This window comes from Oncorhynchus clarkii, chromosome 7, assembly GCF_045791955.1.
Source record: "Oncorhynchus clarkii lewisi isolate Uvic-CL-2024 chromosome 7, UVic_Ocla_1.0, whole genome shotgun sequence".
Classification (NCBI taxonomy): Eukaryota; Metazoa; Chordata; class Actinopteri; order Salmoniformes; family Salmonidae; genus Oncorhynchus; species Oncorhynchus clarkii.
The window spans coordinates 20,522,913-20,537,094 of record NC_092153.1 but is presented as its reverse complement, the minus strand read 5'-3'; the positions used below and the strand labels follow the sequence as shown (position 1 = coordinate 20,537,094).

The following is a 14,182-nucleotide window of genomic DNA, read 5'->3' as shown; positions in this document are numbered from 1 at the left end:
TAGGAATCCATTTTCCATAGGACCCTATAGGATTTTGCAAACAGTCTCGCTACGACTACATTTCTAGTTCATCCGTCAGAAATGATTCAAGCAATATTCCATGCATTGGCGAACGTTAGTATTAATATTTATGTATCTACCTTGGCTGTCCAAAATCTACCCAGCTACGGTGCAATTGACTTCTGTGGCACCCACCCACGATTCAGGATAGACGTGACGTCACCATGCGGTTTGTACACGGAGGTATCTATATGGTAATTCGCTGGGACCACGGGAACACCTTACAAAATAATATTCATTCACCTTACAAAATAATAGTTGAATCAACAGATATGATGACGTTTAAAGTGGTGTTTTTGCCAAAATATATATTGAACGAAATGAATATGCCATCATATTTTATTGGTGTATGTATTGAGCCATATGAATAGAATGAATTTGATTGGATATTATTTATGTTCTATAATCTGCACGAAGCTATGTGAGAGTTTTATATTGTACCTGTCAATAGGCATGATTATTAACACTAGTACTGTTCTGACATTGTAGTTAATTACCACTTAATCAAGAAAGAGCACGAGGGGTACATGCACATGCTCATTTATTTTAATGACATTTTCACTCAGTAGCCTCAGTGCACTCATCACTTTAAGAAAGATGTGAGAATCACACATTGACTGTGTTAATAAAGTGGACCTCTCCACCAATGAATAACTAGGGAAGATCATTACTGTGTATTTACTGTGCTAAGTGGAAAATGTCTCCAAGCTACCTTCACATAAGGCTGGGCGATATAGCATGAATACTGGTATACCCACATGTTGTCTATAAAAAAAAGTTTTTATTAAGTGCTAAATAACTGAAACGTTCAACAAATTGGACTATATCACTGTCACTTTAGTCCTAGTTTGGTTGAGAATAAAACCATCAGCATGGAGAAAGCCTGTTAAAATAACTTAGAATTCATTTGTTGCCATTCTAGGCTCATGCACTAATCATAAAACACATTTGGATCTTGTATTATTCAGAAACATAAAATACAGTCAAATAACACCATACCGTTGTAAACTATAGTGATATAATTTGGCCATATCGCCCAGCCCTACCTTCACTTCAAAGCAAAACCATTTTACTTCAGAGTAAACAATATCATTGCACAATACAATTGCCACTATTCCCTAAATATGTAGAATGAATTGGCACCATTGTTAGAACATCACAAAAGGTTTCTATCTATCTATGGAATCAACGCCCACCATAACTTCATAACACTGAACCATATCCTGGTATGAGATCGGTCGGTATCTTGGTTGGGAGGGCATCTCTTTAGAATAAATTGGATTCATTGGCATTTTCTGTCTTCCATTCCAAATCATGTCTGCCTTCCCATAACAAGTCAATCCCTTAACATCCACGTTTCCATGTTTTTTTTGGCAGAGCTCTCGGTTTCCGATCCTACTCAACACGAGAGCTGAAAAGCGTGAGCCACAAACGTCTCCTTTGTGTGTCCGTACAGTAGGCCTTGTTCACAAACAATCTTCACAGCACCAAAACCATTTTTACACCACAAATAGAAACTCCAGTGTGCAGTACTGTTTCATAGTCACACAATTCATCCTCCAATTCAACAACGATAATATAAACATGACAAGCTGTGTCGGTGTTCTGAGAACAACATTACACGGAGTAAGAAACAAAAGACAATACAATTAATAAATTAACAGAGATGGTACAGTTGCATAATTACAAAACATGACACTTGGGATGTACAGTAATGAGGGAAAGTGTGTCACTCAGAGAGAGAGGGGGGTGAGGAAGACATACAGTAGAGTGAATGGCAGGTGTGAGTATCCACTGTTGTTTTCTACCCCAGTTGGACCTCTTCTGTTCTCCTCCCTATTCCAGGTCTTCATCCTCAGGTGCGATGGTGCTCGTCTGTTCAGAGGTCACACCTGAAAGACAACACATACACACACAGGTTGGTCATATGTAATAATGGTAAACATTCAAAATGCATTAAATCCCGTAGCCAACCCATATGAGTCATGTTTGGCATTAGTCCAGAATTTCCATATGGTATGAAATAAACACTTTAATTTTTGATGAAAGATGGTTTGATTTAGCAGAATAAACATATAGTGCTGCTGCTAATTCCCCCAAAAATATTTGTTGAGGAAAAGTCCATCAAAGACTATATAGGCAAAGTAATTTGTCGTACTTGAGGAGTCATCCTCATTGGTGGACTTCTTCTCATCCTCTATGTAACCAAAGCTCAGCAGCTTGGACATGCTCACAGGAACAGTTTTCTTCTCATGGGACCTGTCCATAGTAAAATCACTTTGACTGAGAGGTTGGAAATTCAATTGTGTTAGTGGTTATGTTGAATTTATAAGTCCCAACATTAAACAAATGAGATATTACACAGGTTATAAAAGGTTATACAAATATATCACATAGTGACACACACATATTTCAGCATGTTGGTATTATTAAGCGTGAAGTGAAATTGAATTGCAGGCACTCACGTCTTCTTGTATTTGTTGACCTCCATATAACCACCTTGGTTTAGAGACATGTTCTCCATCTGGCTGGACGCATCAGTGACGGTGGGGTTCTGCACACAAGAATACAACCAGTTCAAACCAGTACAAGAATAGTCATTGTATGAAGTATACAAGCGCATGGAACACTTCTAACAATTAAATGGATGACCAAGTAAATACATGGGTGAAGATATGATGACCACACCAATCTGGTTGGCAGTCAAACAAATTAAATGTTGTTACAGTGCACTGGTGAAAAACAAGGCAAAGAATTTCAACAGAAGTCAACCACCCCAATCCCTTTCTGAACGCAAGGACGGAGTCAACTCAAGAGATGAACTGATGGAAAAAAATAAAGGGAGGGGAGGATGGTAAATGATAACAACTGTGTCAGCGATGAGGGGGTTTGTTGGGGCCATTGAATTCACCTTCTCTTTATAGCTATCACTCTCCCTTTCCCAGGCTGAAATATCATCAGTACCGAAGGGAGCAGCTAGAGGTTGCCTTTTGCCGTATCCTTGACAATCATCAGGGGATGCTGCTTTACTTCCGCTGTAAAGCACAAAACCGAACCCTGTCTTGGACAACTAAAGATACACCACCACCAAGAGTCAAGATGTAACTTCCCATTCAAGACACATACAGACATGGCATGATGCAGAACGTTTGTTTAGGCCTGGCATATTGTTCCATGATCACAAAATGAGACATTCCAATAATGCTTTCAAAAAACAGAGCCAACAAACCAACAGGGGGTGGGGGGGGTCCTTACCACTGAGATTCAGCTGAGAACAGATCAGGTGAGTTGTAGGATTTATTAGGCCTAGCATCCTCCTTGTTGTCCTCGTGCCACAGTAAACCTATGGAGGACACATAACACAAGGTATTTCAAAGTAGGAACTTGACTAAACAGGAATTCATCCCTTTTGAAAATAAGTCATTTCCTTTCCTCTGGAAATTCAACGCCTCTCCCCTATTTGACCTAGATATTTTGTGTGTATGTGTTGATATGTCGGGCTATGTATGTAGTTCTGTCCTTGAGCTGTTTGTGTCTATTAATGTCATGAATTATGTCATGTTTTATGTTTTGTGTGGAACCCCAGGAAGAGTAGCTGCGGCTTTCGCAACAGCTAATGGGGATCCTAATAAAATACCAAATACCATATAAAGGGCAATTCACTATCATTTGAACTAGCTAATATTATTACAGCCACACTAATCTGTGTCCTATGAGGACATAGTAATGACCATGTACCGAAGTGTAAAGCATGTATCTACTGTAAAGCAGTACAAAGCTATGACACAAAACATTGTTACCCTTCTGTCCCCCTCCTTTGGCAAGTTTGACATAGTCGGAGTCGGAGTCAAATATTCCCACACGCCTTCCGCTGGTCCTGGCCTCAGGAGCACCCTCAGTGGCTTCCTGGCACAGCCCGGGGATCTGGGAAGTGGGTCCCGTAACCCCGTTGGAGGGAGCTTGGCCTGGATAGCCTGTCTTCACGCCTGTAATAAAATGATTAGGTTTTGAATGGGTGTTGTCTCCAGCACTTAAGCCTGCATTTACAGGCAGATGATGTAACTGTCCTGGCTGGCTAGAGAATTCATGGCCTAGATGTAAAAGCTATATTGAGTGATATAGTGTAGCCTTCCTCTATGTAAGCATACGATAGCCTCCGCTAAGGTCTCGAAATTTGCAGCAAGGGAGGTAGCTAGTGCACTTGCCCCTGCAACCAGAAGGTAACTGGTTCAAGCACCACCTCAGTAATTTCTCAATCGCTACATTTGGTGGAAGCAGAGGGATAAATCCACACTCTCTCGGGTCTTTTTAGGAATACTCTGCTTAGAAGTCTGGCCCTTTGTGACACAAGAGAGTTTGCTTAAATGCAAGGATACTGTATTAGTTGGCTCAGATGTCCAGTTAACTGACTACAGCCAGAAGCTAGAATACATTAGCTAGCTTACCACCAGGCTTGGTCCGTCTGTGGTTGGGAGCAGCACTCATTTTGGCTGATGATGATTCCAGAATTAGCTGACGGGGTATAATAAAAATACAAGATAGTTGCAACGTGAGTTAAAAATGCAAGATAAACTATGCTAACAGTTCTCGCTATATGTAAACCACACGACAATCGGGTATCCCCGTTTCAGACACAGAGGGGAGAGGCACACACAACCTTTGTTCAACGCTAGTCAGTGGGATAGCATGCTTTAGCTAGCTAGCTTTACACAAAAGCCATCAAACGTGCACGACTCAATGTTAACATATGAACAACTAGATAACAGGTTATCATATCATGTTGGTAATCGCACATAGAGTAATGAAATGTTCAGAGAGGAATTGTATGTTTAGAAAAACTATCTTACACAATTCGTGTGCCGGTGGGAGTGGAGACCTCGATATGAATGGTTAGCTAATGCGGTTAGCATTTCCTGCTGCACATTCCATGTACATCCGGTCATGTGGTTGTATCTGTTATTTATAAAGAAAACACCCAAAACAGAAATATCCTAACAATATACATTACACATGTACATATATTTATTTATATTACAGTTACAATAAACCAATAGTTTGATTTGAATTTGAAGACGTTCGTGCCTTTTGGATTTGTAATATTGTAAGTTATTTGAATTTTCATTTATTACAGAAAATTGCAATTTTCTTCACTCAACACCAGCGCCATACATCTGTACAGGACCATGGACAGCAACCCCGAACAAGCTGCAGCGTCACCCTGAACCTTTTCAGCACCATGGACAGCTCATCCTACAACCCCACCTGAAGCGTCCAGACCCTGACCAAGATATTTGAGAGATTGACGTACTGGAGGTAGCAATTAGGGATTTCCCCTCAGATAGGTCAGCTGCAAAGTTAAAAAGTAAAAATTAATGAAAACAAAAATTCACTTTTTGGTCGTAATTTAAGGTTAGGGTTAGGCATTAAGGGTTAATTACTGTGTGGCTGTGCCAGCTAGTGACCACTCTGCAGAGCTGCCTCCAGAACAAGATTCACGAAGAAATACGCTAACCTGCAGCCAAGAGCCAGACAGATCCAGACCCTAGACCTTAGTCACTAATGTTCACATCCCATACCTCCTTTATGTGGTTTTGAGTGTTCAAGAGACCAAGAGTCAATTTTCCCCATATAGGTAGGGGTGCTTGTACCGCTAGATGGAGCCAGAGGTAAGCCATTCAGAACTATGGGGGGTTGTAAAGGCCTGCTTCCCAAATGTCACCCCTATGGAGTGCACTACTTTTGACCAGAGGCCATGGTATTTATTGGTGTCTTTACAGATTTGGAACAAAATCAAATATCAGAAAGATCATCATATCAATGAAATGCCTTTTAAATACTTTATTTCACATTTAGAGTGCAGGTACATGTCATGTTATCATTAGATTTCACTGCTTTAATGAAAAGTACAACTCCTGTTATAGTTATTTGTCACGGATGATTATCCTAACATTTACAACATAATACAATAGTTAAACATTTCAATGGTAACAAACCACAGACAAAGTTGTTATTTAGTTGAAAATACATCAAAATGGTATCTCTTTCTTAGAATCTAATGCAATTTGTGCTCATTCCATCAGACAACATATTGTATCAATCTGAGGCCAGTGCATGCAGAAGGCCCTTTGGGTTAGTCTGAAGTGTATATTATTGAATAAATATATCATTCTAATAAATGAAATGTTAGTAGGAGCAGGACTACATTCTCTTGCATCTTTGCCTTCTCTGGCTTTGACGCTCCATCCTGGCACACAGCTTTTAGACTTCTTTGCCGCACTCGGGACACATGATATCATCGCGGGCCATCAGAAAGCCCCTTCCCACCAGGGAGATGGAGCACTTCTTGCAGTTGAAGCAGTTGTTGTGCCACTGGCGCTCTTCAAACGAGATGTACTTGCTGCCACCCAGACCTGCACAAGCAAGACGAGACAGGCACAGAGAGGGAGGGATGGAGAAATTCCTTATAATTTACTCAACCCCCTTTTGCCCTCAGAACAGTCTCAATTTGCCAGGGCATGGACTCTACAAGGTGTCGAAAGCATTCCCAAGCAGATGTTGACCTACACTACCGTTCAAAAGTTTGGGGTCACTTTGAAATGTCCTTGTTTTTTAAAGCACATTTTTTGTCCATTAAAATAACATCCAATTGATCAGAAATGCATTCTTGATACACACAGGAAACTGTTGGGCGTCAAAAACCCAGCAGCGTTGCAGTTCATGACACATTCAAACCGGTCCAACTGGCACCTACGACCATACCCCGTTCAAAGGCACTTAAATATTTTGTCTTGCCCATTCACCCTCTGAATGGCACACATACACAATCTATGTCTCAATTGTCTCAATTTTTTAAAATCATGTCTCCTCCCCTTCATTTACACTGATTGAAGTGGATTTAATGGGTGACATCAATAAGGGATCATAGCTTTCACCTGGATTCACCTGGTCAGTCTGTCATAGAAAGAGCAGGTGTTCCTAATGTTTTGTCCACACAGTGTATAGTTAACTAATCATAGAGGGGTGGATCCGAACTTCCACTTATGTTGAACTTTCACTTTGTCTCCCATTGACATCCATGCATGACTAAGTGAATATCTGACATAAGTGAAAGTTATGATTGGCTCCAGAGACTACAGGTATGTGTGAAGATGAGCCAATGTGAGTGATCATACCACTGATAGGGGTGGTGCAGGAGGCACACTTCTTGGCATACAGGTTGCAGAAGCAGTTCAAGCAGTAGGCAAAGTTGTCCCGAGAGGTGAACCGCTGGCCAGACAGCTGCTGCTTACAACCGGTGCACAGAAAGCAGTCCTTATGCCACGGCTGATCGTGATAGGTCACCCCGCCAGTGGTGATTGGCTACAGGAGATAGAAACAGGAAGTAACAAGCTCAATCACCAATCAATAATTAGGTAAGATCTATACCTGTGAAGGTATTTGACCATGGGAAAAATAAGTACTGCATTATGCGGGTTCAGCTGAATTGAGTTGAACTTCTATTCATCACAATCTTTGTTTCGTGTGCAAAAGAAACCAGTTTTAAATGCTGACAAAGAATGTTAATAAATGTGAATCTGGAGAGGAGCAATCCATTTTAACACAGAACTCTCCAAAAACATACATTCTGATACATTACACTACATTTCAGCCCACTACAGTGGGTTATATAGAGGTCCTGAGTGGCGCAGCGGTCTAAGGCACTGCATATCAGTGCTAGAGGCTGATATGAATATGAATAATGATACCAGTAGTGGTACGTGAGCTGGCTCCACCAAACTGTGACAGACCATCCACTTTCCCGCTTGACTGCTGCAACGACATCATTCATTCCATAAACTCCTAACACAGGTCCTAGGAGGTAGAAACTTGGCATCCATAATTGCACCAAATAGATTTGTTCGTAGCCAAATCACACTCAAACCTCATCTCTGTTAGATGTCTGTCAAATCTGTCAACTCTTTCCCCTTCAGTAGTTTCCTTACCATTACCAATAGATTGTGTACTGACCAAATCCAACTGAAAGCCCCACACAGACACCCTAGTTCAAATCCAGACCGTATCACAACTGGCCATGATTGGGAGTCCCATAGGGCGGTGCACAATTGGCCCAGCAACGTCTGGGATTGGCCAGTGTAGGCCTTCATTATAAACTGACTTGCCTAGTTAAAAAACTTTAAATATATATTACCTTCTTGCATTGGATACACTGCATGGCAAACTGCTTCTCGTAACAGGGCACGCAGTAGTTACTGTTCTCCTTATGGATGAAGTTCTTGGTGCCGATTGGTTGCTGGCAACGCTGGCAAGTGAAGCAGGTCTCATGCCAGCTGTTGCCCTTATGCTCCATCTTCTTGGATCCTGCAAACGAGAGGAGAAAAAGAAGGAGAGAGAGAAAGGGGAGGAAGCGGGGAGGGTGAAGAGCAGAGCGATAGAGAGGGGGAGAGAGAGAGGGAGTGAGAGAGAGCGAGAGAGAGAGAGGAAGTGAGAGGGAGAGAGAGAGAAACAGGAAAATCAGGTTACACACGGACTGATCTTCCAGTGTGACACATTGAATAATGATACCAGTAGTGGTACGTGAGCTGGCTCCACCAAACTGTGACAGACCATCCACTTTCCCGCTTGACTGCTGCAACGACATCATTCATACCATAAACTCCTAACACAGGTCCTAGGAGGTAGAAACTTGGCATCCATAATTGCACCAAATAGATTTGCTCGTAGCCAAATCCCACTCAAACCTCATCTCTGTTAGATGTCTGTCAAATCTGTCAACTCTTTCCCCTTCAGTAGTTTCCTTACCATTACCAATAGATTGTGTACTGACCAAATCCAACTGAAAGCCCCATTCACTGACTTCCCCCCCCCCCCCCCTCTGTCAGGCCAGACATTTCCTTACCTGGCATGATGGTCTTCTTGCACTCGTGGCACTTGGAGGAGTACTCGTTGGAGTAGCACTCGGTGCAGAGCAGCTGGTCGTCCTTGGTGGAGAAGGGCTTGTCCACCAGGGAGCGGCTACACTTGAAGCAATGGAAGCAGTCATCATGCCAGTGGCGGTCCTTGTAGGACAGGTCCTGAAGAAGGAGGATGGGACAGAGAGTCAGGGTCAGGTGTATCTCCATTCACCTCGGGGCCTCCTTTTCTGGGATAATGGACATCGGCGTTTTGACTGAATCTAAGGCCCACCAGTCTGTTAAGATGACCACGCCCTGTGTTCTAGTGGTCTGCCATGGCAGTGACCTCAACTCAACTCCTATCTGCTGGAGGCGTGGTGACAATGGATGTGTGACAACATGTGCTTAATTAGCAACCAATTTAGATGAATGACTGAATAATGACTGAGATGGGAGCAGGGGTGGCAATCACAGCTATGGGTTCGATATAGTGAAAGAGGCCTAGGACGGATTACTGACTGGCTGCCACAGGGGACAGGGACATTCGGCACAGATGAGCCCCCCTCCAGGCCGATCCGGGGGGAAGTGACCGTCATCTCATCTGTGACACTAATGACCATGTAAAGTGACACTAATTGCTGAAAAAACACAGGGCCCTGTCAGAATGCGAACTTGGACGCCACAAGTTTAATGTTTTATGAGTTGTATGTACAGGATACACGTAGTATAGACTGTTCCACGAAATGCTTAGTTGCAGGTTCCGTTATGCAACAATGATAAGAAATAATAAAAGACAAGAATATGAACATAAATTAAATGGCAGTAGAATAGAATAAACATTATATAAGTATAATACAGGAAGGCACAATTTATAGTCGAATGTTCACACGTGCATTGTGGAAGGGGAGATTTGGGTGTGTGTGTGTATGCATATCTGTGTGGGTGCTTGTGTGCATGAGTGAGTGCAAGTGTGCTAAGGTGCTGAGAGTCAGTGCATAGTGGTATGTCCTGTGTCCCTATAGGTCAATGACTGTGTCCGGGTCTGGTGTGTTTGTGTTTTAATTCCATCGACTCCTGTTCTAATTCTAAGTTCTGTTTAACACCTGGGTCATAGAAATAAAGTGAAAACTAATAGGAAGGAATACAACCTATCATGGAATAGCAAATTTGGGTACTGATAAACTCTACACCACCACATTCAGGAAGTGGTCCACCTACCCTGCTGCTGCAGCCAATGGACTTCTTGCACTCTTCACAGGTGTTAGAGTACAGGTTCTCATAGCACTTCACACAGTAGGGGTTCTCTTCCCTGAGCACATACTTCCTCCCAAACAGGGACTCCTTGCAGTAATGGCAGTCATAGCGTTCCGCCATTTTGGATCAAATCTTTCCCTTTGCTCTCTTGCCTGTAAAAGAGGACATAAACATTTGGAGTCACCCAGTTTCTTCAAGTAAAGTAGCATCACTGATTGGCAAATCCTAACTTCCATGCATTGATGTCAATGGGAGACTGAGTGAAGATTTGACTTAAATTGAAGTTTTTCCCCTGACTGAAAAATTGGTATATATATATATATATATGTTTTTTTTTTAAACTTTAGTTAATTTAGTAAATATTTTCTTAACTACACTTTCTTAAAACTGTACTGCTGGTTAAGTTCTTGTAAGTAAGCATTTGATTTTGATCAACATGTGATGTATTTTAATAGTGGATTAGTCTCAATAACCATGAGACCACAAGGTCATTGTAATGTAATGACACAATGCACTAGACTATGGCATACAAGGCTTACTAACGTACTCATTTATCTGAAATAAAAGTATCTCTGTGGTTCAATCAATGGACCAAGATTAAAGTCACAATGACAACTTTGAGAATGAGGTCTGCGAGAGTAAATTGGTTACGCAATCAGCTGCTTTGGTGAGCTATCGCATCAGCTGAGAACACAGCTGTAGAGTAAGAGCTTCACATTTAAAGTGGTAGAATGTGGTAATCAGCCAGAAATGTAAATGGTTCCCACTGGGCACACACTGGTTCAATGAAATGGCGTTGAACCAGCATGGAATAGACATTGAATTGACATCTATGCCTGGTGGGTTGCCTCAAATGCTAATTGTATCAATGAATACTTATTTAAATGCTAGGTGTACTCATACGGTTGAATTGTATATCGTGCATTTGGTCCAAAAATCCTAGCTGGTGTACAGTAAGAACAATACACAACAATGTATGCCTATGCTAGTAAAACACAATGTGTAGCTCTGGGATACAGTGGAAAGATGACTCAAGCCTCTAAAGAAGGAGGAGCGAGAAAGGGTGGCATGCTGTGCCAAAGTCTGCTCTGGGCCCCGCAGCTGTCCTCTGTCTCCCCATTAAGCAGCTGTCCTCTGTCTCCCCATTCAGCCCTGGCTAACCCCTGGTTATCCCTCTCATGATCCTTTGTGGGGACAGGAGATCCTCAGTGAGTTCCACTGTGTCCCCCCTCCGTCCTGGACAGACAGCCAGGCGCCTTGCAGAGATCATAGAGTTAGAATGAACTTTGCGGGTTCCGTCAAATTGCTGTGGTCCGGGGGACATTTGAGCAATTCTATTTCTATGGCGGCACCTTAATTGGAGAGGATGGGCTTGTGGTAATGGCTGGAGCGGAATGAGTAGAATAGTATCAAATACATAAAACACATGGGTTGATGCCATTCCATTTACTCCGTTCCAGTCGTTATCATGAGCCGTCCTCCTCTCAGCAGCCTCCTGTGGTAGCCACCCAGTAGTCCACAACACAACACTGCAGAGGAGCAGAAGTATGTAGTGATGCATTTCATTGCGTATCTCTTTCTTATTATAGGGAGCATACATTCCACAGGTTGTTTCTGGCAGAGGTTTACAACAGGAGTGGATATTTCTAGGCCTCTCTCCCTCTGTGCCTCCCCTGTCTTCCTCCTCTCTCTCCGTTTTGGAATGGACCCGGATGATCCACGATCTCAGGATGACAAGATGAAGTATTTGGCGCAGCTGTTGGCCGGGGCAGGGAGGCGGTGTGTTGGCTTTGATGTCCATGACTTAATAAGAGGAGGTTAGAACAGAGCTACACACCTCCTCCTCCTCCTTCTCCTTCTCCTCCTTCTCCTCCACACACACCACAACACTCAGCGTAACTCCTTCTCCTCCACACACACCACAACACTCAGCGTAACTCCTTCTCCTCCACACACACCACAACACTCAGCGTAACTCCTTCTCCTCCACAAATGGAATTGAGTGATTTTGTGATCAATATCGAAGTGACCCCTGAACAGAGACATGCACTTCACAAATACTAGGTTCCACAGTAGTATTTATGCTTGTTTTGCAGGTTCATTTGATCCGTCAAGGACAACTGAAGAACTTTGACCCCCCCCCCACATCTATGTCATGATGTGTAGATACTTCCAATTTTCAGGATAAGACATGAGTATAGTTGGGATACACTGTCACATGCAGTAGCCTGTAACAATCCAAATCTAATTCCAGCTGACTTCCTGTCCCATTTCCCTACCACAACAAAGACCGCAATTCATCCATTCCCAAATCAGAGTCATGCTCAAAACCGTTGGCAGGCGTTAGTAGTAGTTCAGTCCCTTTTACGGCAGTACATGGATTCATACATTAAGACCAACGAGGTCTCATTTCCCCTCAATCTCCTGTCTAATTCAAGCTCTACAATGGATCACTATGATCATCGTTAGACTGTTACAGACCAAACATTGGTCCCTGGACCACCATCTGTTGCCTTAGCTCCTGTCTGCCATAATCTCATTGCAGGGCCATAGAGTCTTACAGGGCATACAAATGGCCATGACACTACCATGACACCATGGCTAATAAAAGATCATGATGAGTGACTCCAGGGCCCCTACCATGGAAGGGCATCCCCACTCCAAAAAAAGGGGCCATTCAGACAATTGCCCAGTCCACCCAAACCTCCATCTCCTTTCATCCAGCCACACTGCACTGATTCCTGCGTTCAGCCACTCTTTGTTTTCAAAGACTACTCTTCAGCTTTCAGTCCATCTCGCATCACTTCACATCGTAGCAAGTCAAAAAATGTGCAAAAGAGCACACCTTCCAGGCCTGTTTGGGGTACAATCGAAAATCTAAGAGGGTTGAGAGGTTGTGGCCTGATGTGGAAAGTCATCTGCTTGTATTCTATCTATGCTCTGCTATTGAATTATTCATTTGAAACTGTAGATAGCACTTTAAACTTTCAGAATCTGCAGGGGAGACCACTGCCAAGGCCTTTTGAAACAAACTGCCAAATAGACATTTAAAATCATACCCATACCCATACCCATTTCTTTGAAATGACGTGGAAACAACGTTGATTCAACCAGTGGGTAGTTATTGATAGCTACTGTTAGCTATATAAATCAAAGTATTTGAAACTAATCTGAAACAAAATGTATCAAACAAACATCAGCCACCTAATTCCAAAATAAAAGGATGAGAGGGTTAGCTCTAAAGCGTCGCAAAGTTTCACAAATCCAAAAAGCTCATTTTCTGCCAAAGAGAACAAACTCTAGCCTGAATAAGCATCTGCAGCTCAGCCTCAGCCGTGTGAATGGCTACACGTTAGCAAGTGAGACGGAGAGCAGTGGAACAGATATAAATCAACAAGCAGATGTCTAGAATAACCAAAGGAAGTGAACTAAAAAAGACAGAGCAGACCAGTCGTCAGTTACCAGAACAGCGGACCAGAGCCGGAGTAGAGAGAGAAGTGTCCTCCTACCTGTGAGTGCAGCAGCCTCAGCCTGTGTGTCTCTTGCTCGAGGAGTCAGTGCAGACAGAGAGTTGAGGGAGAAGACCAGTCCTAGTCTCTGCTTGATTGGTTTAAGAGCAGCAGTACTCGGGGACTGGGCAGTGGGGTGACTGGGGTGGGCCGACCACTTGATCTGAGGCTATAAATACAACGTAACTACTGAGCTACACTGGAGCCACAAGTTTACATCTCCCCACCATCAGACAGACAGTGGCCTTTTATGGTTTCACTGTATATTAGAGAGAGCACACTGTCACACAGATACATAGGCATGCACACACAAGCACACATACACCCACAAATACAAATGATTACACCTGATCAACCATCCCTTTCCTTCCCACGCACAATTATTATTTAAAAAAATGATAGAATAATTAAATGGCTGCTACATAAAATGCAGTAGGTTTAATGTTTCCAACAGATGACTCTCAGTAA

At 42.7% G+C, this 14,182-nt stretch overlaps 2 protein-coding genes across 3 annotated transcripts; both read right to left on the bottom strand.

Annotated features, from left to right (window-relative positions):
* Positions 1 to 604: 604 nt before the first annotated feature.
* Positions 605 to 5,003, bottom strand: LOC139414153 (uncharacterized protein C7orf57 homolog). Of its 2 annotated transcripts, none has more exons than XM_071162034.1 (8): positions 4,908 to 5,003; positions 4,506 to 4,572; positions 3,861 to 4,046; positions 3,316 to 3,403; positions 2,972 to 3,095; positions 2,526 to 2,614; positions 2,219 to 2,343; positions 605 to 1,952 (listed from the first exon to the last, which is right to left on the bottom strand). In XM_071162034.1, the coding sequence occupies exons 1-8, from the start codon at positions 5,001 to 5,003 to the stop codon at positions 1,897 to 1,899; spliced, it is 831 nt and encodes a 276-aa protein (XP_071018135.1). In that variant the 3' UTR covers positions 605 to 1,896. The 2 variants fall into 2 exon arrangements, with proteins under 2 accessions (XP_071018135.1, XP_071018136.1); XM_071162035.1 differs by having other exon boundaries at positions 2,219 to 2,319; positions 4,908 to 4,951.
* An 871-nt stretch (positions 5,004 to 5,874) lies between these two features.
* Positions 5,875 to 13,803, bottom strand: LOC139414152 (four and a half LIM domains protein 2-like). The gene is made up of 6 exons (XM_071162033.1): positions 13,715 to 13,803; positions 10,170 to 10,357; positions 8,957 to 9,131; positions 8,249 to 8,418; positions 7,233 to 7,419; positions 5,875 to 6,470 (listed from the first exon to the last, which is right to left on the bottom strand). The coding sequence occupies exons 2-6, from the start codon at positions 10,323 to 10,325 to the stop codon at positions 6,319 to 6,321; spliced, it is 840 nt and encodes a 279-aa protein (XP_071018134.1). The 5' UTR covers positions 10,326 to 10,357; positions 13,715 to 13,803; the 3' UTR covers positions 5,875 to 6,318.
* Between the last annotated feature and the right edge of the window lie 379 nt (positions 13,804 to 14,182).

Excerpts from the sequence above, each read along its gene's own strand:
- LOC139414153 (XM_071162034.1), bottom strand. The coding sequence starts at position 5,003 with ATGACCGGATGTACATGGAATGTGCAGCAGGAAATGCTAACCGCATTA. Across the intron at positions 4,573-4,907 it reads CCCACCGGCACACGAATTGT|CTAATTCTGGAATCATCATC; the intron begins GTAAGATAGTTT and ends ATACCCCGTCAG. Across the intron at positions 3,096-3,315 it reads TTCTCAGCTGAATCTCAGTG|CGGAAGTAAAGCAGCATCCC; the intron begins GTAAGGACCCCC and ends TGTGCTTTACAG.
- LOC139414152 (XM_071162033.1), bottom strand. The coding sequence starts at position 10,325 with ATGGCGGAACGCTATGACTGCCATTACTGCAAGGAGTCCCTGTTTGGG. Across the intron at positions 9,132-10,169 it reads CCATTGGCTGCAGCAGCAGG|GACCTGTCCTACAAGGACCG; the intron begins GTAGGTGGACCA and ends CTCCTTCTTCAG. Across the intron at positions 8,419-8,956 it reads CAAGAAGACCATCATGCCAG|GATCCAAGAAGATGGAGCAT; the intron begins GTAAGGAAATGT and ends TCTCGTTTGCAG.